Below are 23,850 nucleotides of genomic sequence, written 5' to 3'. Positions count from 1 at the left end.
GCCAAACTGGCTTTAAAATGTGTGGTCTTTTTATGATCTTTTCTCTCTGCATGAATCCAGTGAAATGCAGCTGCTCTGGTTTCAGTCCCTGTGAGCACAGAGAAGTGTCAAACCTGACAAGTGTGTAGTAATGCTGGTGCAAATTTAAACGCTATCAGGAAGTGAGAACAAACATATTTTTGGATGCTTCTATTAAGTGTGATATTGAGGCATCCAATCAACTAATTTTCATGCATGCTTTATGATTTACGTGGAATGTTTTCTACATAATTTTCTTGTTGACCTTTTAGAGAAAAGGTGAAATGGCAAATAACCTGGAGAACTGCCTGGTCAGCTACTTAGAGACTTGCATGTGGTGCTGCATCATGGTCACAACCTATGCTGTTTAAACAGCAGTGACTCACCACACCCCAAACTAGCACATTAAGGTGTAAGTCAGGAGGTTCCCTGAAACACTGCACAGGGTGCATAATCCAGACATGCAACCTCTTTTGTCCAAAAGCTGGTGAAAGGGATCTGCTGGGGCAGCTCAGGAGCTGAGAGAGAGACATGCTATGGGCCTTCTTGTCTCTTCCTGTTTCTAAAAGACAGAAAATTACACACAGGCAACCTTGGTCCTTAATAGAGCTGCACAGGTGTGGCTCCTTGAGACAGCAGGCTTTAAGGAAACATGTCACCTGAAGTACCTGCTCTGCAGCTCTTACCATCCCTTGATACTATTTAAAGCCTGGGTGACCATTACCTGTATGGCAGGAGCTGAATATAGAATGTTCAGGAGGACTTTGAAGTTTGAATGTGAGTCTCTTGCCCACAATCTGCTTTTTTGGGGGAGGAAAAAATACAGAAACCTCCATTTGAAAATCTGATTTGACGCAAAATCCCTGCAAGAGCATGGTTAGGATTATATCTTGGGAGATGCATTTATTTAACCTAAGGGCAGCAAGAGAGGATTAGGTATTTTAATACCCTCCTTTCCCCTCATGACTGTACAGAATGCTGACACTTCTTTGGCTTGGGGAAGATGACCTGTATACAGAAGTGATGAGAATGTGAGGTGAATCTTTTTTTAACACCTCCTACTGAAAACAGTGTTTTTTCACTAAACAAAGAATATTTTTCAGGAAGCATAATAACATTGCTATGAAATCAGAAGCATTGTCACTTGAGTGGGACATGCAGGCTTATGAAGTGGTCTCACAAATAGGTCCCAAATTTTGCAATCTTCTCAAGGCAGCAGGGTGATGATTTTCAATGCTCTCACAAGTGAGACGACCTAACTACATGGAAAACACATATCAGTAAGAATTGCTGTGGTTTAACGTTTCAGAATAGCTAGGTACTTTGCTACTGCTCTTGAGATGCTAACTTTAGCTATCTAATTTTTAATTTTTAAAACATCCTTGTCCGTTGAGTTTTCCCTGGGAAATCTTGCATGACAGACAAATCAATGCACAGCTGATGAGGCAAAAAATTGCTGTAATTTAATAGGTGCTAATTTATGATATATTTCCAAATTGAATGTGCAATTTCATCTTTATTTTTTTCATTGTCATAATACTTTCATTTTTGTGCAAAAATTTAATTTTCATTAAAAATGTAAGGCCTGAACAGGGATACCCTCTTGGGCTCAGTCCTGTTCTCTCAACAAGCATATTTCCTATACAGATGATTGCTATTGAAAATTTGCTTTTTGATCTGTCATCATTTGCTTGAATTCTAAGTCAGTAAGAAAATACATTTTGATTCATTTATTTGATATTTAATCAGGAATTATTCACTTGAGGGATAGATTAGACAGATGACCCCTAATTTTTTTTACACCACAGCCTTAATTTCCATGGATAAGAGAAAAGGTTGAAAAAAAACATTAGTGATTACTAATGTCCCTTTTAGTTATCCCAGTATAAATTAATCTCTTTATGACTGTAGTCATGTGAATGTGAAAAATTATCAATGCCTTTAAAGCTAGCTGTACTTTTACTTTGGTATTAGACTATGCTTTGTTGTTTTCTTCATTACACCAACAGAATGGAAACGTGCCGCAGCATGGCTGCAGCCATGGCTTCCATATATTGTTGTAAGGAGAGAGCTGTTGTGGGACTGGAGTCAGAGTCTTGCGATGCTCTTCCACAGCTCTTCTCATTCTCCTCACCACAGTGTCAAACAAGGGCTCAGTGTCAGCTGAAAGAGGATTTGCCTCAGACGGATCTTGTGAGAGATTGAACAGCAGTGGAGGGTCATGATGGGTTACACTATCCCCGAAACACGGACAAATTCCTCTTCTGAAACAGGCCCCGGAGGCTTCTGGCTGAAATACTGGAGTAGCATAATGAGCTTTCCATATGGTGCCACCTGTCACAAGAGAAGCACATTTGAACAGCTTAATGTCATTAGGAGCTGGGGGGTGGTCCCTGAAAGACTGGTTCATGTTTGTGATCTGATTTGTTGTTCCAAGGGAAAGCTTTGTCATGGTTGTTGCATACAGGGAAAAGGTGTTGTGGAAGCTGTCAGGGATTCAAGTGGTTTTTGTGGCTCGTGGGTATACCTTGGCTCTGGGTACCGTGTGTGGATGTTTAGCACAACAGTTTCAGTACAGATGGAGTCTGCCACTTTCTTGTTCCCCTTTAAAATTTTTCATGCCTCTTGTAGGGGGGAAAATGGAGAATGTAGTCCCCAATTTCTGGGTGTATATACTGATAGGTGGTTCCTCTTCTGGCTCTGTACATCTGAGTGAAGAAGTACATTTAGGTAGAAATTGACCACAGCTTATTTCTCTGCTCATGTTCCAGCACACTGCCAAAAAGGGTGGTAAGTGCAGGCCTTTAAAACAGTAAAATCTGGAGTCTAGTTTTTAAGTTAATATGAAGAAGGTAAATAGCTCACAACTTTAGAGTTTGTACTTCATCAAGTTCTTGTACTGACCATGGGATAAGCACAGGTTTGTAACTTGTTGTGAAAAAGTGGTAAATTACTAGGACTCCAGCTGAATGTAGTTGATCAGGATATTTTTCTTCTCCCTCCCTTCTCCTTTTTCTCTTATTCCTTACCTCACATTTAGAAAGCACTACACTGAACTCAGAGGCAAGGATGTGCCCATCAAGAAGACAGCAATTAGACACTATGTCTGAAAAAGGAGACAAGAAGAAAGGGGACATTCACCACTTGGAGTCACTTCTGTGCTCAAAGCATTAAAGAGCTGTCAACTGCATTGTCCCTACATGGAATTTTCTTTTTGGTTCAATGGACTCAACTGAACTTTTCTTCCTTTCTTCTCTTGTGTCCAGAGCTGTTCTTTATATCTGAAGCCTGCAGCTTTATTCTTCAGTCTCTCTCTTGTCACTCCCCTAGAACAGTATCTTGTGAATAAATAGAATTTTAAAACTTCTTAAAAAGTGAAGAGGAACAAATAAGACATATTAAGGTTTAGGTAATATCTTAGATTAAAATATCCAGTTGCTGGCTGGCAGGCACTGTATTTCTTTATTTTTACCACACAGTTTCCACATCCTGCTTCTGCACTTTTATGGAGGGATGCTGTCTCAATGGTTCTGAAAAGTTTAGATGTAATAAAATGAAGATAAATTTTAGGTATCTCCATTTCTGAAGCTGTGAAAGAAAGGATAAAAAGTGTTTTCTGAAAGAAAAAGGGTTAGAATGTGGTGGTGATATTGCTAAGGTTGTGGGTTCAGTCCCCAGATGGGTCATTTCTTTAAGAGTTGGAGTTGATGATCCTTATGGGCCTTTTCCAGCTCAGACTATCATGGATCTGGAAATAAGGATGAAATCTTTCAACTTTCTGACAGCTTATGAGGGCAGACAGATACTCCTTACGTCTGTTTGAGTATTTGCTTTGTTGCTGGCTGGATGTCCACTGCATCCTCAAGCTTAACCCTGTCTTGTTACCAAACTAATATTTGTTTTGTGACAGAAGTGTAAGCATCCTCTGTGATATCAAGGTGCCCAGGACATGGGATTTGCTTCTTATGTCTGTCGGTCAGGCACCATGGATATTTCTTACAAGGAGCTAAACAAGCACTCCCTGGGACATGCATTTTTTTCTGAGTATCTAGTTGGAATGCTGGAATATGATATTAATAAAATAACCAGTTTTTTAATATGAGATGGACACATGGACTTACCTAGATGTACACAGGAATTAGTGATCAGTGTTCAGAAAAACTGAACTAAGTAGTCGTTCTTTTCCATAAATTATTGAGCTGAATTCTTTATAATCTATATACTGTATGGCAATTTGGAATAGTGAGTGTAGAGTGTCTGAAGAGAACTGTTCTGATTCTGCTAAATATTAACATTCAATTTTCACAGCTGCAAATAATTACTGAAGTTGCAGAGAGGGAGACAGACAAGTGCTTGTTAGTTTGCTTAGAAGGATAGGGAGAGGCTGATTCTAATTAACCTGCATTGGTGAGCTGAGTAGACAACTGGGTTACAGAAGGATAAAAGAAAAGAAAAAAAGACAGAAATCAGTGCTGATAAAAGCAGTGGGTGTTTCACTCACCTCCAAGAGGCAAAGAGGGATATACAATTTGCTACTGAAGTAGCTCTGACAGAATCTGAAGGGTGCATGCGCATGTTAGGGCAGTGTGTTAATTTAATATATCCAAGGGTTGTATTCAATCCAAACATGTCTCAAACTCCTCTCGTAACAATCAGTCAGTTTAATGAGCAGAAAGAAATGGACTGTCACTAATAAGACTTATGGTGCAGAGGTAAAGGAAAGGACTCTAACATAGAAACAAAGGATTCTTCTGGCTTAAGTGAAGGCCTTAAAGGATAGGTCCTGCCTGGGTGACATCAAGACACAATGCTTGATATCTAGGTACCTAGGCTGCTCAAGAGACAGATGTTAATAAATAAGTAATGATAATAAATGATGATAATAAATAAAAAATGTGAGTGTGACATACTTTTAAATGAACTAAAACAGCCTGTTCTCTCAGCCCAATCAGAAGAAACTGCAGTTGCAGCAAAAACCCAAAATTTCTGACCTGGCTAAAAGCTGAGCTACATATTTGATTAGCTGGTGTTTTATATGCAGAACATGGTATTGTTTTTAGGCCCCTTACCATAAACTGTTCAATGGGAAGAATTGTGGAAAGGCAGGCATAAGAAATCTAAATGTGCACATGGCTTCATAGGAACATGAAATGCCTCAAAATCCACCTTGCATCTGCATGTTGTATGCATAGGTACTTAAATAGAACTTATATAGTTTAGAAGAAAAAGCAATGTAATTTAGGCAAGGAAAATATCAGGAGAACCTGAAAAGCAATTCTTCAAATGCCCCATTTGATTGGAGTATGAATTTAGCCTCTCACTAAGGAAGTGTGGCATGACTCTTCCAGTAGGAATATTATCCAGGGTGCAGTCAGACACAGCTTTCTCTGCCCAGGAACATTCTGTTTTCACAAAAAAATGGTGTGCCTTACAGAGAAACAGAGAGAGATCTCTAAGAATAATAAGAGATTCTTTAAGCTCTACTTAAGAAGCAAACCCCTTCATCTCAGCTGAGGCAAGACAATGAACAAGGAGGCCTTGCAGAAGAGCTGAGAGTTTGAGACCATGAATGAATTCCATACATATATATGTGTATATATGTGTACTTTTTTACATTATATTCTATTGGAAGCTAGAGGATGTTGCATCATTTCTGGCCTGCAGGAAGGGGATATTGTCATGGACATATTTTATGAAAAATCCCTTTGATAGGATTTTTCTCCTGAGAAGCTGAGAGGCCTCAGAAACTAAATGTACACAATAATTATCTGCTGCTGTGGAATGCTACAGGTGCATCTTTGATTGATCTCATGTGGTTGTTTTTAATTGATGGCCAATCATAGTCCAGCTCTCTCAGACTCTCTGGTCAGTCAGAAGATTTTATTATCATTCCATTCCTTGCTAGCCTTCTGAAATCCTTTCTTCTATTCTTTAGTGTAGTTTTAGTGTACCATTTTCTTTTAATATAATATATATCATAAAATAATAAATCAGCCTTCTAAAACATGGAGTCAAGATTTCCATTTCTTCTCTCATCCTGGGACCCCTGCGAACACCACCACAGGATGTTTATACTCACTGTCCTTCTGGTGCCAGCGCACTGCATGCAGGAACACCCCGCAGTAGTGGAACAGGAACTCGTGCCTGGAGTGCTGCTCTGTCTCTCGCAGCAGGGGCAGCAAGGTGTGCCCGTCCATGACCCTGATGGAGAGCACCACAGTCACCACACAGCTTCAGAATTTTAACTCTGCAGCCGAAGCATGAGCAGTGCTCACTCTATGTGTGCAGCATTAAGATTTCAAGTGTCATCACTAAAGCAAGGTACTGTTCAGCTAATGAGCCCTGAGATTTTTAATTGGATGAATGTGTGGAGACCAGTAATTAGCAGTTACTAGAAGTTTTTGCATTTACAGTTGGTTCACATATCCTGCCTAGGGAGATCAGACACCGTTACTGTAATTTTCCTGGAAGTGATAACAGTAGTGAAGGCATGGCTCACAGGTTTTAATTTTGCCACCTGAAATAGAAATGCTGACAGCTCTGTGAGCTCCAGGCTTTAAAAATAATTTTAAAAAAGAAGCCACTTACTGAACTGCTAGCAATTCAGTTACAATCTGGGTTGTAACTGGGTTTAGTTACAATCTACCAGTACTTCTGTGCTTTTTGCTGAAATGGCTTAGCCACCCACACTTTCACATGCCCTTTAGAGAGGTCTGTTTTTTTCAATCATCCTAGTGTCTCAAACCAACCAAGTTGCTTTTCAGTGATAGGAGAACTGGGTTATCTAAATGACCCTTGATAAAACATACGGGTTTTTTCCCGTAGGGAAAAGGCAAAGGGTTCTTTGCCTTTTTCACATAAGCAGACAAGATGGGGAAAGCTGTGCAGGAAAAAAAAAAACTAGAGAGTTGCCTGGTTTAGAAACAAAGATAATTTAACGTGTGGCTGTTAGGATGCACGACACAGTAAGCTTCTGTCTGAATAAAGAAAGAGAAGTAATATGATTTATGAAGCCACCTCTGTACCTGTCCTGAGGCACTGTCCCTCCAGCCAGTTGAACTACTGTAGGATAAATGTCCATAAGGCTCGTGGGTTCATCGATAACTGTCCCCGCAGGCAACACTCCTGGCCACCTAACTATACCTGGAACACGGATTCCTCCTTCCCAGCCTCCCATTCCTTTTCCACCTGTTATAGAAGGGGGAGAAGTATCAAAAGGATAAAAGAATAGAAGATAACAGATGTTTATTGTGCATGTATAGGAAAATGTTTTAAAACTTTTAGGGTATTTCATGCACCTTTAATGAAAACATACTAAATCCTGGAAAACAGTAGACTATCATTCAGCAGTGGCTCTTCTCATTATTTGTATGTGTGTCTTATTTATCTGCTTGTTTTTAATATGCAGTTCCCAATAGCAAGAGTGACTTTTACAGATATTTATTAATTAAACTGTATTTTTAAATTTTGTCAGTTTGTCTCACTGGGATATCCCCTGTTCTGCTGTATGTGGACATAAATAGTAATGTCTTTCTATTATTGATATCTAAATTGATATTGTATCCCCTCTTGCCTTCTCTCTAAGCAGGCATGATTTCATCATTGTCCTCTCATCCTGAACTCCCCAGTCACATTTCTCTTTCCCCTCTGGACTCTCTTGTTGCTAATATACTTATGTTCAGCTAGTGGAATTGAATTCCTTAGATTAGTTTGTAAGCTATTCAAGTGAGCCTCTTGGCCTTTTTGCATCTGTCACTGGCATGGAGTCTTCATATCAAGAACTAAAGGCTAATTTTACATTTAGGACTGTGTGTGGGAGGATCCCAGCTGTATCAAACATTGCTTGTGTGGCTCAATAAGTAACTCAGTACTAGACAATGTGCATTGTGATGCTGACCAAGGTCAACATGCATATAACTCTTCTTCTATAGGGAAACTTGTGATGGATGCAGCTTTCAGTCTTCATTATACAGTAAGTGCCAAGCTGCCCAAGATGTCACAGTGGCTTTTTAAGGCTTAGTAATCTGGAGGAAGCACATACAAGAGATTCCAGAGAGCTTTTGTCACTGTGCTGCAAGGCAGTCATAGAGAGTCTGGAAGGAACTTATATAGGATGGGTGAGAAACTGGAGGACTATAGTAAGAAAAATTGACAATGATATCTGCCAATGCTGACACAGATAATCAGTAGAGAGGAACCTTCTGAAATTCAGCACAGGTAAATGAAGGTCCTGTATCTTGGGAAGAACAACCCCATGCCCCATTACAGGCTGGGGCTGACCTGCTGGAAAGCAGCTCTGCAGAGAAGGATCTGGGTGTCCTGGTGAAGAGCAAGCACTCCCTGAGCCAGCAGTGTGCACTTGGGGCCAAGAAGAGCAAGGATATCCTGGTGTGCATGAGGAAGAGCATTGCCAGCATATTGAGGGAAGTGGTCCTGCCCCTTTACTCAGCCCCAGCCCTATGAATAGCAGATGTTATTCTTTTTTTCATCCCTACAATCCAAGATTGTAATCCCATTGTAGAGTTTATTAAATGTAATATTTTGGATATATTTTTTCTACCACTCTTTTTTTAAAGAGGAAGTCTTATGCATTTACAAACTAGTAAAATTTTACCTTTATATATGCCATTCCATCCACCCAACTGAGAATTTCCTCTGTGAGCCTCTAAGAATCCTCCATGATCAGATGCAAAATAAATGAAGGTGGTATTCTTCAAGTCCTCTTTGTCAATAACATCCAGAAGCCTGCCTATAAACAAAGCAAAACATCAGCAGATGCAGTCAGATTTTTTAGGTCTTGACTCCACATTCAGTGAAGACTGAGTCTTTCCATTTGCCGATAAGAGCCCAAGAGAAAGCTGATGAATGTTTATAACATTTGTGTCTGGTGTCTATAAAAACAGGAAAATAAAAAAAAAAGGGAAATAAATGAGTGATAATTTTATTCAAGCTACTTAAAATACTCTGTCAGCTTTGTTCTGTAGATTCTGCATCAAGAATTGTCTTCACTATGTAGCCTCAAACATCTTGAAAAGCTTAAATAATAGTGCTGCTCTGATTACTAACCATAGAAAACTGCTGTGTCTCACCAGGAACTGAACAAGGACTCTGAGGCCAGGCTGCATACTATCAACCAAAATAATTTCCTGATGTAAGCAATAAAAACTTCATAGACTGCAATTTAAACCTAACTTCGTAAGGAATGTTTTCTGTACTGATCCCATCAAATGTTTATATATAATATGATTTATCTTCAATTAATTGTCTTCATCATCTTCTGCATCAAATATATTTGCCAGGGACAGCTTCCATATCTACAGAAGCAGCAGCAAAAGCTGAACTGCACAAGAAAAAAGCACAAGCAAGTGATCACCACTTTTGCTCAATCTCTTTTCCTTTCCTTTCCTGTCTGTCCTTGGTGAAACTAGTTATTGACCTCACCAAACACAAAAAAATCTTTAGATTGAATGTAGGCGTATTAGTTCTGAGTTAGACCCCAAATCAAGAGCTCTCCAACTCTTTGTCCTCATTAGCTGCTATCCTGTTTCAACTACATGTTCTTTATATCTCGACTTCTGCTATCCATCTCTGCTTACAGAACCTACGTTTGAAGGTGGCTGGTGCCGAAAGAGGGGCATGGCTGAGTCCTCTGGTTCAACTGGATCTTGCAGGATATTTCAGCCTGTCCATTGCTGTCCATTGAAAGCAATCAGGTTCCTCTCAAATTACGATTTTGTAGACGTGGTTTTGGGGGAAAAAAGGTTCAGGGCCTTGACAGGAGGCAATGACTTTGTTAATAGAGCCTTCATTTTGAAAAAAATAGAAACAGTAGCTATCTCTCTCTCTCTCTCTTTCATTGAAAAGAAAAAACTAAGTAAATGTTAGGTTTTTAAACCAAATTAACCAATCAGAAATTTAACCTGATTGGTACTCAAGAGCCTAGATTACGAGCTGAGTGAGTCATCACTGACTTCATACAATTTATTAAGTGAAACTCCATATCTTTCTAACTTTTGGCTAGGAGAGGGTTCATACATTTTGATTAACAACACGTTCAGGGACCCATTTGGCTATTTGACTGCATTTAACACTTCAGTGTAGAAAAATGTCATTAAAAAAAAGATAATGAACAAATCCTTACAAGAAAAGCTTAAGCTTTCATCTTAAGAAAATAAGAAAGATGTATTGTATGGTTGTGGTATGGCAGTCTCTGAAATCAACTAGGTAACCAAGGTGAGTTCACTGATTTTTACATATGCTGAAAGGGAGTTTGGTGATGACCCTTTAATGCCTTTTCCACATCCACAAGTGAATGAAGAATTTTCTTCAAGACCAGCACTTACCCACCATCCAGTCCATCTCCTCTACATTATCTCCATACAGGCCATGCCTGCTTCTTCCCTGAAACTTCTCTGTGGTAATGAGAGGGGTGTGAACATGTAAAAGGGAAACAAAGAGAAGAAACGGTCTATGCTTGTTTCTGAAATAAAAGAAAACAACAGTCATTTCTCTTCAAACTGTCACTCAACTCAAAATATAACAGTGGTATTGCAGTTACTCTCTCAATTTATTTTACATTGTTGAGATCTAAACAATTTTCATTTTGACATCTTTTTTGCTTTGAGGTTTTGGGAAGTGGAGGGGATTAAAACATACCCCTCAAAAATGTTTTTTCTATGTTAAGATCAAAACAGTAATGGGTCATTTTTTTTTCCAGTTCCAAGTTAGACATGCAAAATATTAAATAAACAACTAGAAGAGGTCATAGCCAAAAGACTGACACATTCCTAGAAGCAAGGAGAACAGGGCTCACTTGTCTAAACTTAAATGTGGATGAGCATCATGAGCACCTGAGGTGTCCTCATGGAAGAGGCAGGTATCACCCACAGTGAAACTGTGTGGCTTCAACATCAAGCCAGGTAAGATATCCTAGGAAAATGAGATTACCTATGCTCAAAGTTTTAGAGAAGGAATTTCTATTATCTCATATTTCCTTTAAAAAACAAACACACAACCCCTAAATCCTGGCAGAAATATGGATATGCTCAGATTTAGCACACAAATACTTTTAAAGACTTAGCATTTTTTTTCAATTCCAGTTGAGGTTACTGATAATAAATTAGGGACACCTTTGGGGAAAAAAATACAAACAAAACCCACAAAACTAAACAAACTCACGATCACTCTCCTTTTTGTGAAACATTAACTTCATATGACACTTTGTATGACATTCATCACCCTAAGATCATCTTTCTGTTCCTCCTGGCAGAAGGCACGGTATTTGGCCAGGACCCTTTGTATTGATTGTTCCCCCCGAGTCTGCTCCTTGCCTCTGCTGATTACCTTTCAATGAATGCAATTGCTTCCTTCAGCATATTAGAAGTAGTTTTTTGTAGGTTCATTGGTTGTTCAGTGATGTCATGGTTTCTCATCAGGATGCAGTTCCAGTACTTGGTGAAACCATAGCTGGAGAACCAGGAGATGAAATGAAGGAGACCACAGATGGCCAGGCAGATGATTATTTTCCATTTTACTGGGAATAAATTGGCAAGTTTTCCAGTCACAAGGGTAAATACTGCAAGGGTGATCATTTGAGTGTAAAACCAATATGTATCTTGCAAAGACTTGGCCAATTCAGGGTCATCTGAGCCTTGACAGTCATTGAGAAGGGTAAAAGGCATGCCATAAAAATAATCAAAACCATGATTTAAAGGATGGTGGCAGTGATCATGGCGGGTTTTGCAGTTCACACCCATATGCCACTTCCCTAGAAATAAAAAGCAAAGATCTTAAATCCTGTATTTCTGTGTTAAGGTGCAGCCAAGGGAGGAGCTGGTGTGGAATGGGGACAGACTCAGGGAGCAGCAGTGCAGCAGTAGTACAGTCCAGTAGTACAGTTGATGAGGTCCCCTCTCAGCCATCTCTTCTCAAGGCTGAACAGGCCCAGATCCCTCAGTCTTTCCTCATAAGAGAGATACTTCAGTCCCCTAATTATCTTCATTACTCATGAATAAGTTAAACAATACTGGGCTCAGTGCTTAGGGACACCACTGGTGACAGCTCTTCCCTGTGCCACTGATTACAACACACTGGGATCAGCTGTTCAGCCAGCTCTCAACCCACTTCCCGGTCCACTTATCCAGTCCACACTTCCAGAGTTTGCCTATGTTGTGAGAGACAATTTTAAAAATCTTGCTGAAGTCAATATCATTGAGACCACTGTGCTGAAATTGATAAAATTAAGACCACTGTGGTGTCTCAGTGCCAACTGGCAGATGACATTTTCTGCTCTAATACATGAGTAAATGTCTCTGCTGGTTCATCCTAAAGCAATCTGTACTGGGCAAACAAGATTCTTTCCTTTGAATTTACTTCCCTTTGCAGTGTGTATTTATGTATTACATACACCTCATTTTGGATTTACCAGTTATGCTGTACTCACATTGGACTTGTGGACAGTGTTTTAAAATCCCTGCTGATTTCGAAAGTTATGCATACAAGAAAACCTAGTTTAACTGATCCTGTAAATTTTGACCAAAAAATGTATTTACAGAAGTAACCTAATTAGAATAACAAAAAATGAAAAGGCAACGACTTTGTTTCATACCTACAAGTGCTGTAGAATAACCTTGCTGGTAGAGTATTCTGGCAAAAGTAGTTTCATTTGGTGGGAGCCCCCCTGAACCACCGTTCCAGAAGAGAACTTGCCGCTGAGTGCTGGATGCCATGCCTAGAGAGGAATAACAGTCTTTGGAATAAAACAAGCCAGACTTCAGATCTCCAGTCTTCTGAGATTGTGCTTTCTAATGAATGGGACTCAGCTGCCTAAGCCTAGTGCCTTTTTATAAGCCATTTCCTATGCCCTAGGATATTCTGCTTGACCTCCAAAATGATGTCTTTTCAAAGTTCCATGTCATCACATGCTAGTCCAATGCAGATGCCTCAGCTATGCTGGGGTGTCTACAAATGGCAGGAAGACACCTACATCTGGACATTAGGCAATTTCTTACAATCAAAGGTCTATCAAAATATGATGTTAACAAAAAAAAAAAAAAAAAAAAAGCAGATTAGTTTTATCCAGAACAAAAGGCTTACAGGGTTAGGGGAACACACTTCTGAATTGTACAGTTCATGATTACATTTCTCTTTCAGCGAGTCAGACTCACATCAGAAGCTACACTGATTATTACTGCTATATGCAGTGGCTAAAGTCTTCTGTCATAAATTTACCTGCCTGAAGTAAATCTGTTTTAAGACACAATTGCTGAGAACAATTCTACAGCCTGACACATTTCACTGGGAAAATGTTTGCCAGAATATTAAAAATATTACTTTTAATATAATCCTAGTGCCACCGAACATACAACATCCCACAATTTTCTTCTTTCTTTTTCTACCTCTGGGTGCTATGTAGTGTTTGGATTTTTGCCCATTTCTGTGTTGTCATTTAGCCACACATAATATGTTTTATATGGGGATTTTCCCATAGAAATCAATCATAAGTCATCTCTAACTTTTGCCCATTTTACTGAGACTCCAAATCCCAAGATTAATGGTTCTTTAACATGGTTTATTTAAGGGGATTTTTAATATCAACACTGACTAGACTAACTGCAGCAAACCATTGGAGAGAGGCCCAACCTGATCTGATGGGGTATCTGCCAGTCAGGAAAGCAGCTCTGCTTGGAGTACAGACAGCTGCTGCAGCAATGTGCTGAGTAAGTCTCACTCCATCCTTTGCCAGGCCATCAATGTTAGGGGTCCTAAAGAGAAAAGTCCCATCTTTTTATTGCACAGAAATTCATGGCATGCCGCTCATCCTCATTTTGTTGAGCATATCACCATCAAATTTACAAAAATCTCAGCTAGAAAGGTTCTGTGTTTTATATGTATTTTTGAGATATCTTGACTCCTTAGAAATGAGGTTTCCATGGGCATATGTGCTTTTATTAATAACTAAAAAAAAAAAAAGATATGGGGCAGAAACAAGGTATCTCAGGTATGTCCCACACCAAAATCCCCTCGAGCAGAGGGAACAAGAGTCTGTTCACAACACAACATCCAAGAAAATAATAGGCTAGAACAAGGACACATCACTCTCTCAATAAATCTATATACAGATTGATAACTGCACAAGGGATAAATATATTGCATAGACTGACGTGTCATTTCATAATAAGTCTACTAGAGTTGTTAACTGATAATAAATTCTTATCTCATTCCTTCATATTTCAACCCTGGAATTATGGGAATTTATGTATTATACTCATGCCTGACAAGTACAGTGCACAGACACATTTGCAAAGTTCTAAGCCCCAGAAAGTTTCTCAAGCATGCCTGTACAATTATGACTCCAGTAGGAATTACTGTAGAACATGCATTTTGAACATAGTTTGAAAAGAAGTGTATCTAGATAAATGAATAAATTAATTATGAATTTTCATGCTAAGTGTCATCAGTAGGTTTTTTCCAACAAAGTTCACCAGGAAGGGAGAATTTATTTCATACCTTATTGTATCATTGCCATAGCAGCCCACATCTCCAATACCAAGGTCATCAGCCAGTATCAGTAAAAAGTTAGGTTTGGAAGGATTTGATACACAGGTTCTTGGAAACAGGCACAAAATTAGCCAAATGTTTAAATATCTCCTAAAAGCAAAAGTAAAGACGTAACATTACAAAAAAGCAGTTGTAAATTTTACAATAGACTTTAAACTACTATTCTTAAAGTTTTATGGGGACTCAGTATAGGTGCAAACAGCAACCAAAGAGTGCCAGCAGATGGAGCTCCTGAATATGCATAAAGTCCTTGAGTTTTATAATATTAGTATAATTTTCTGGGGTTATTATTATTATTACTGTTATTATTTCACACAGGAATTTTGTGTCTGACTTTCTTTATTGACATTTGCACTGATCTCTGCAGATGTTCCCAGCAGAATGAGTGGTTGGATAATTACAATTGTCCCGAGGCACCCCTGTATGGAGGTGTAGGATGCTCCTGTTAAGGCTCCTGGAATGAGTGGGACAAGGAGCACAAAGGTGGTTGGACTGCTCATTATGGCAATGGTTTGATTGTGGCATCTACTGCACCCCTGCTACACACAGTGTCTGGAAAGTGCTCCTTAAGCCTTGGGACCACCTGCAAAATCAAGGTGCAGCAACAAGCTTTAACTTGATTATCTTCCTGGGAGACCCTAAGAATATATTTTAGTTTCTCACAGTGTTTGCCATTGGAAGCTTACAGATGCTCACCTGAAGCAAAATACGTGCGCCAGAACACATCTTGTGACTGCTAGTTCATTAGCAGATACTACATTAGTTCATTAGCAGATACTACATTAGTTCATTAGTAGATACTACAATATGATCAATTATAGTGAGTGTACTATACCATACACTATATACTCCTAAACCTCCATGTCTTATAAAAAGTAGAGTAATAGGTTTTAGAATACCAATAGAGCCAAACCTGCATTAGCTGCTATTGGGGTGGTGGTAGCAGGGAAAATGTAAGATTATCTGCTTATGTTTTCTTGAACATAACACCTAAAATCCAGGAAAGGGCCTCGGTGAATGTCTTTCTTACCCTTGTTTTTCCCAGTAAACTTCATTGTTTTCCATTTTATGAAACAGGTACATAGTCAGTCATACAAATTCTGATGAGAAAGGAAAAGAAAGAAATCCAAACTCAGAAGTTCTGTTGATTTTGCATGCAGTTTTGCAAAGTCTGGTCTGTTTACAGCTGCTGCTAACTCCAGGGGGACTTGTGAGAGTTTGGAAGAAGGCAAAATGTTAATGGCTTTTAAAAAATGCTAGAGGTGCCTATTACTCAATACATGCACAGAACTGTTGGTGTTCACTGAAAGCAATATTTTCGTCATTTTACAAATGAGGTAAAACTATTATTTTACTTTTTACTTAACCTCATATCAACTTTAAGAAAAAGAATCTAACCTTTACTGTGAGTTTATAAACTACAAAAAATTTATCAAATAAAAGCCATCCTGGAAATTAATGTTGTCACTGTCATTCTTAGGAAAGGGGCTGTATTGTTCTTTGGTTTAGATGCCATCTAGTACATTCAAGACAGGGTTTCTATCTGAATTGTTACTAAAAACTTCTAGAAACTAGAAGTTACTAGAAACATAAATACCTTTTTGATTATTTTCTTAAAGGACTCCAAACCTTAATGCCATTTGTAAATTTAACAGGCCAGTTTTTCTACCTGCCAACTCTATGAAGTCAGCCTGGGCTTTAAAAATCTAGAAGTAATCTTTTTGTTTATTAAATATTTATTTTTGTCTGGCAAGCAAATCTTATGAGTGGAAGTGATTTTCTCTGCTTGCTGAAACAGAGTCACATTGGAAAAAAGAATGGCTTGGAAAAGTATTTCTTTTCCTTGTGAATGACCTAAGTGATCTACAGATAATGTTGCACTGGAATTGTGCAAACAATCCTGCAGAAATACATGGTAAACTGGCTCCAGTGGAGACTGGCATGTGCTCAGCTTTGGGAAGTATGCTGAGGTAAATTAGAGATGCCATTCATTCCATCACTGAGAAGAGAGAAAAAAATTGGAGCTATCCCACCCATGCAATATCCCTACTTTTCCACACTTCTTGCTATTTCAAAACAGCACAAGAACAAAGATGTTGGCCGTATGAAGGAACAGATTGAAAGTAATAGGAACATTTACTTTCTATAGCAACCCAAGACATATTTGTGAACACAGAGTCACTTCTAAACACAGAGAACTGAAAAGTTCTATCTGGACTAATGAAAGACTTGGATTATTTCCTCCAAAAATAAAAATACAGCATTTTCTAAAAAAAAAAAAAAAAAAAAAAAAAAAAAAAAAAAAAAAAAAAAAAGAAAGCAGATATTGTTATTCTGATCAGGAAAACAGTATTAAAAGAGTCCAAATTTGGGGTCCTTTGATGATTTTTCCAAGCAGCATCTAGATTCTTGTTTGACTGTGGTTGAGACAATAAGGGAAATAACAAACTTGAAAAAAACCCAAAACCCACCACCAAAACAAATAAACAAATCCCCCAGCAAAACAAACTCCTCAATCAAACAACAAAACCCCCAAAAACAACAGCAAAGCAACAACAAACCAAACAAACTTGATCACTGTTCGTTATGGAATTTTCTACAGTGTTGATTTTTCCCTTTGCTCTTGGCAAGATCCCACAAGGCAGAACAGAAAGCTCATCCTCCCTGCCCAATGCATGGGTCAGAGATTAATGGAAAGGCAGCAAAGCCTCTCTGACTCAGTGCAGTGGCTGTTTGAAGCAAGACCTTACTGTGAATGCAGATGCCAGGACCCCGCTATCCAAAAAACAGGCTGTATTAATATGAACCAAAGGACTTGCTACTAGGATCTCAAATCTTTTTGAGATGGCAGCATAGTGGTGCTTCACTGTCACAGCCTGCATGCAGCTCCCACGGGGAGGATAAGGCAAGTGTCTGAAGCCATTAATCTGTGACAACAAAGGATGACTGATGGCTCTGGTCATCACCTATAATGGCAATATCTTCATGGTGCATTAACAACAATGGTGCAGAGCTCTGCCTTCCCAGCCACTGTTAGGCAGCATAACATTTAAGGAGCTTGTGGTACAGGATTAAGCCAAAACTACTACAGTGAAAATCTTCACTCTACACCAAGCAGCTGAGGCTCAGCCACTGTGAGCTCCTTTTAGTGGAGCAAAAGAACCAGACAGATCTGAACATCTAAGAAACCCCTTGACTTCGCTAAGGGTGTTGTTCAGCTTTCCCTTACAACAAGCTCTTACAACAGCTCTGCTGTCTTCCACTTTCTCCCCACAGGTTCTTGCATCACAGCCAGCTGGTCACAGCAGGCACATCACTGTTTAGACAGACATTTATGTAGAGTCCTTCAGAAAAACCATAAACTTGAACTGAGTACTGCTGGTATTATAAAGATCTAAATACCATTGGATGTGACACCATCTGATTTACTGCAAGCCATTTTAGGAGCACTTCTCTTACTGAAGGACTACAAGAATGACCACACTTACTAAAAAAAAACCCCATAATTTAAATATGCATATTCACATTTCCTTGTTAGGGTTTGATTCCTTCTGAAAGCAGAGCTCACACTGACAGCACTAGGATGTGATGAGCCCATTACTGGGCCCTAGGGTTTGTCCAGTTTCCTTAGCTATTTAATGAGAAAACCCAAAATAATTTATAAATCTAACAGCAGCCTCTAAAAAACAGAAATCCAATAGTACATCAGACAGCAATTCCCTCTGTAAGCCAGTAAGCCACATTAGAATGATCATCAAGACTAATAAAAAAAGGCCATCCCCTTTTAACAATGTGGAAAACAAACCCTCTTGTCAGTTATTCTTGTTCCGAAATCCCTCTTGCTCCTGGATGTGCTGAGCAATCCTGATTCTCTACAAGGTGTGGGGGTGAAAGTGGGCAGGAACTGGCTCCTGTTCTTCTTGCTCTCCCTTTCCCTCTCTCCAGCATGGACACACTGGGATCCCTGCCAGCAACAGCCAGTAAACTGGAACAGCCATCAAATAGGAACAGCTATGCCGGTTTTCATGAATTCCAGGCAAAGTACAAAGTCCTTATTGTTCAAATACTAGCACAGCATGGCTACTGCCTCTTCTCCATTTCCTATCTGGTTAACCCTGAGAAAATCAGTATAAAGTCTGTCACTGCCTTATTTCAGTGCTTCAGAAGAGATTATAGAATAACAAAATATTCTACAAATGGTTTTGTTTCTCCCACACAGCTTTTTCAGCCTTCCAGATGAGATGAAAGGACTGGCTTGTCCTCCTTTTCTTCTCTGATGTTGTTTTTTCTGTTTTCATTGCGTTTTAAAGAAAGGTGGGTATACATGTGCTGAAGATGTGTTTATTTCTAGTGTTTACTATCCATCCCCTTCTTTAAAATCTTAGCTCTGCTGTAATACATTTTACAATTCAGAAGGTATTGAGCAATTAGTTGGAGTAGCCTTATTTATTTGCTGACATTTTGGTTCTTCGTGCTACTTGAATACAGCAATTGCTGAATTTAAGCCTGTGTTCTAGAGAAATCAGTAGGAATTGGTGAGATGGAAAGATGAAGCAGCTAAAACTATCAGATTTATATAATCTACTGGCAGGGATAACCAGGGTTGGAGGCTGTTTTTATTTTTTTACCTCCTTGCACTTATGACTATGCACAGTTATTTTTATGTTGTGACATTTGGCTACTGTTATTCACTTCTATTTGACTGTAATACTTATTTTGTATGACTGCTTAACAGCCTGTGATGCTTCTGGAACAGACTTGAAAAAGTAATATTTCTCAAAAATTACATCATGCTTTGGGAATGGCAGATCTTTGAAAACTGCCAATAGTACAAGTATTAACTTTCACTGGCTTTCATCCAAATTATGACTGAACTTTTCTTTGACTATTTACATCTTTCTCACCATGTGTTCATTACTGAAGACAGGGCCATACTGCTTTTGGCATGACTTAAAAATGCAATCTTTTCCCCTGCTAGCAAAACTCTATCTGGAAGCAAAGACCTCACATTCTGTTTCTCCCCACTAAGTTACTGACCTAACACAGAGTTAACAGCTATGATTACTGATTGTATTCCACAGAATTAAATTTTAAACAAACACTTTTTCTAACAAAAAAAAAAGTAAAGTAAATAAGTAACACCAAAGGAGAAGGGAGATGATTTTTATCTCTGCAGCTTGAGCCAAGCAGTATTTCCTTCCCTTCAGCTAACCAATTTTTTACTGCACCTGAGTACAGAACGCTGCTGTTTACTCCCTGCTGTAAACAGACAACAAATTCTCTGCCATGAAAAACTTTTTTTTTTTTTGAGTCACTGTGTGTTTTACACTACTGTTTCTTTTCTGGCTTTTTACACATGTCTGAGTACTAAAATCAAACACTAGCATTCATTTAGCTCCTTCTCCCTTTGCTAAGCTTTCTGAGTGAACATAAATACTGAAATGACACACATACAATTTTAAAAGATCACTTCTATCTCAGATGTTGGGGAAAGAAAAAAATCTATTTGCCAGTCTTGTATCTCTTAAGAGTAGCAGGGAATTACAGTGGCACAATGAATCCTTTCAGAGCATTAATACATTTACATAGAGTTGCAGGGCGAAGGTTTCTAAAAGGACCTTGGAAATAAGCAGTCTCTGACAGCCTCTTTGAGTCACTCAGCTATTCTTCTTTCCAAGATGGGGACAAGAGGAATGCTCTCCACCCCTGCCTGTCTCATATTTAAAAGAAAAAAAGGTGCAAATTATGAAATCTGCTTTTACCTATGTCTTCAGCCCCATCCCAGCACTTTATTTTCTCATGGTATTAAATGCTGTGTATCTGCTGATCCCTGTGGTGATCCTGCTTGTGGATTAAGATAGGGTCAAGGACAAATTCCACCTGAGGTAACATACTGCTTACTGTTCCAAGTCCATATTCTAAGTTATATAGCAGTATTGTGCACTGTAAAATAACCATGCTTAGAGCTCCAACTGATTATTTTTCAGCAATGTATGGAGAAAGACTGCGAGTATGTTCAGTTACTAAACACCAGTAAACTTTGAAAGCAACAGGGAAAGAAAGAATATAAAACATAGAAATTATACATGTAAACCTTTTCAAAATTCCCTAGAATTATATTTCTGGAAATTATGATAGAGGCATAGCCAGAGACTTCCACTCAAGAAACAGATCTCATTGCTTAAAAACATGAAAACATTCAAAGAAAAAAAAAAATTGGCAGCTAGTATTACTGAGGGATTGTACAACATCTGCTTAATGAATCAGATAAGTGCAAAACATCAGAAAAATACAGGCAACTATTATGTAACTTCTGTTTACAAGACTCAGTATGGACTTACACAACAACTGAGCTCACAGAGCCTTATTAACAATGATCTGGAGCTCAGATCAGAAGCCATTGGCACAGGCAATCAGATGTTGAAGAAACCCTACTAAACTATAAAAATTGATGCTTATGCTTTCCTTATATTTATGTTCTAAGTTGACACTGCTGTGTTCAATGTGCATCTAGAGAATGACAGCATTATAAATTATAGCATCTTTCTAGTCAAGAAATCTGCTCCTTCAAGATTTCACAGGGAAGCTGTACCTGTGCAAGAGCCTTACACCTTAGACTACCTCTGTGAGGGCTTGTACAAAGGAAAAGACAATTTTAGTTCTGTGGTGCTCACAGTCAGGGTATGATCAAAAAAAAGGGTGGAGGGAAATAATGACATAATTTTTAATACAGTTTAATTTTCTAAATGATGGTAAAGAAAGGAACAACAAAACCTTAAAGCAAATGAAGCATTAGGAAAACTGATTGATTTGAGTCCAGGGTTCTTGGGGAAGAAACCCCAGGAGGGTCAATTCAAACAACACAATTTTAATTTGTCTAAGTACAAACAAATGCATTCAGGAAGGAGCCAGAAACTTGCCAACGTGAAGAGAATGGCAGCAATGGCTTTGCAATGTAGCAATGCAATCCTGAAAATAAATTAAGCTTATAGAAAGCAACAGATTGGGCACAATCACCAGCCTGATTTCAGAGGTAAAAAAGAAATTCAATCAATTCAATCAATCCTTCTAACTTTTTACAAGGGTGACCTTATTGCTTTCTACAGCTACCTGAAAGGAGGTTGGAGTGAAGGAGTAGTCAGTCTCTTTTCCTAAATAACAAGTGACAGAACAAGGGGAAATGACTTCAAGTTGTGCCTGTGGAGGTTTAGACAGGACATTAGGAAAAATTTCTTCAGAGAAAGGGTTCTACAGCATTGAAACAGGCTGTCCAGGGAAGTATTTTAAAGGTACAGCCAGAAGTGCAGAGCATCAGTTATTAAATCTGGCACCTCCACATAACAGATCAGAGGACTCTAATAATCCAGTCTAAACATTTCTGAAAAATAAGACCAAATCCCACAGAGGCCCAAACAGCAGAAACTGGCCAGCAAATTTTGTGTGGACACATTGGCTTTAAACAATTTTGATTATCTGCAAACCTTATCCAAAACTTATTCTTTTCAGCAGCTGTTACTACATATGACTTCTCTACCGTTTCTTTCTCCAAATTTGTCAACCATGAATGAATCAACTTCCAACAAAATTCATTCCAGTTGCCAGTAATGCCACAAAGTCTGCAGCTGCCTCAAGTCACTTGAAGAGATTTAGCCAAAAAAGTTTGGCTTAGTTTATTATGGGGCTGAAGCAGGTGGACCTAACACAACATGGATTGGTGATAACTTCCTCTAGCCAGCAGCCTTGTCTAGGCTCTGGTTTGGGCTTCCTTTTTCAGCTTTGCTTTACAGAAAGCAAGCTTCAAGGCTTCAAACTGCTAGAAAAATAGTCCCTTCTTCCCCAACAGTAGCTTAGTAGTTCCCCCATCCTCTATTGCACTTGCTGAATGTATTCCTTGATTAGAATTAATCATTCTTGATGTGTTGAATTGAAGAAAAAAATAGAGATAAACTTACAGAGAATAAAAAAATACAAACCTCGACTTTAAAAATATCTCCTTGTTAGCAAAATATTTATTGAAGCCAGGAATATCCCATATTTCACCATCATCCTCAAAAGCCTGGCACTGCCACCACTCACTGAGAATCCAGCAGAGTGAAAGGAACATCTCATTATTAAAAATGCTAAGAGAGCTCCAACTCCGGCAGAAAATCTTGGAATAAATCCTTGTTAATTAAGCTAAAAGACTGTATTTACACACAGGAAAAGAATTTGCCTTCCAGTTTTCTTTGTCTAACTTCAGATAACAAAAGAAATAATTAGCACACTGCTGCAAAACTCAAGAGCAAAACTCCAAATTGTTTAACACTTATTTAAATATTAAAAAAGTGAATTGCAATTATTACATATATAGAAATATTTACTGGTGATGCACAAAAGTCTCTCTCTGCTTAGCTGCTGGCTGAAAATAGATGCTTGCTTTCCACCTTGTACAAAAGCATGCTACAGAACAGCTTCATCTCAGTAAACAGTACATTAAAATGTTGATTTCATACTACATGATGGCTCTGAAGGAATCACATTCAGCATACCATATGCCACATACTGTTCCACCCTGGTGACCCCTTTTCTTTCATAGCTTCTAGGTATACAAACGTTCACTAGAGGAGATGCAACAAGTGGGCAAAGACAGAGAGAAATGAAAAGCTCCCAGCTGGTGTGAGCACAGCCAGTTTCTCAGTGCTTGCAGCTGGTGAGCCAGAAACAGGTGCTGCTCATCAACCAAAATACAAGGGATGCCCTTGCAAGGATGCCAAAAGCAGGAGATCATCAGTCGCCTCTCTTTTTTTTTCCCCCTTTCTATTTTGCACTCTCAGGGACCCAGTTTCAATAGTGCTGACTAGGGGGGATACAGTTTTTAGTGGCCTGGAAAATACCAATCCTTGCTCTCTTGTATTGATTTTATTACCACGTAGCTTTGTGCATTTTCAGTTAGTAATACTCTCATGGGAAATTACCCAAATTTTTTAACTTATTATGGCAGCACCCTGCCTTCAGAGCAGCAGCAGTAAGGGATGCTCTGGCCCTAGGCTGTAAATTACCTCGAGCATTTTCACATTATGATTAGCAGTCCCTGGTCTAAATTATCTAATTGCGCCTTTTGGCTTGAAGCTACTCACCCAGCAACACAGAACTTTCCTCTCATCCAGGACAAGAGCAGGGTACATCTGAAAAATCAAAGAAATAGGGCAGAGGAATGAGATTAAAAGAGTAGCAACTAGGGGCATGGCTGCTAGAGGAACAGTGAAGAACACAGGGAAGCAAACCAGAGGTAAA

The 23,850-nt window shown here is 38.9% G+C and overlaps 1 protein-coding gene across 1 annotated transcript; it reads right to left on the bottom strand.

Moving 5' to 3' along the window:
• Positions 1-1,506: 1,506 nt before the first annotated feature.
• Positions 1,507-18,466, bottom strand: LOC102033380 (arylsulfatase D). The gene is made up of 11 exons (XM_005422681.2): positions 18,383-18,466; positions 15,608-15,677; positions 14,527-14,667; positions 13,660-13,781; positions 12,626-12,748; positions 11,362-11,785; positions 10,362-10,498; positions 8,633-8,767; positions 7,044-7,206; positions 6,098-6,219; positions 1,507-2,352 (listed from the first exon to the last, which is right to left on the bottom strand). The coding sequence occupies exons 2-11, from the start codon at positions 15,658-15,660 to the stop codon at positions 1,994-1,996; spliced, it is 1,779 nt and encodes a 592-aa protein (XP_005422738.1). The 5' UTR covers positions 15,661-15,677; positions 18,383-18,466; the 3' UTR covers positions 1,507-1,993.
• Between the last annotated feature and the right edge of the window lie 5,384 nt (positions 18,467-23,850).

This window comes from Geospiza fortis, unplaced genomic scaffold (assembly GCF_000277835.1).
Source record: "Geospiza fortis unplaced genomic scaffold, GeoFor_1.0 scaffold366, whole genome shotgun sequence".
NCBI classification, from domain to species: Eukaryota; Metazoa; Chordata; class Aves; order Passeriformes; family Thraupidae; genus Geospiza; species Geospiza fortis.
The sequence above is the reverse complement of the archived record's forward strand: the minus strand, read 5'-3'. Positions and strand labels throughout refer to the sequence as shown.

What these genes read in the sequence shown, in the direction of transcription:
- LOC102033380 (XM_005422681.2), bottom strand. Translation starts at nt 15,660, where the DNA reads ATGTACCTGTTTCATAAAATGGAAAACAATGAAGTTTACTGGGAAAAA. An exon ending in CAGATACCCCATCAGATCAG is followed by an intron (nt 12,749 to 13,659) that starts GTTGGGCCTCTC and finishes ATTCCTCTCTAG; the next exon opens with GCATGGCATCCAGCACTCAG. An exon ending in TTATTCTACAGCACTTGTAG is followed by an intron (nt 11,786 to 12,625) that starts GTATGAAACAAA and finishes TTTTATTTCTAG; the next exon opens with GGAAGTGGCATATGGGTGTG.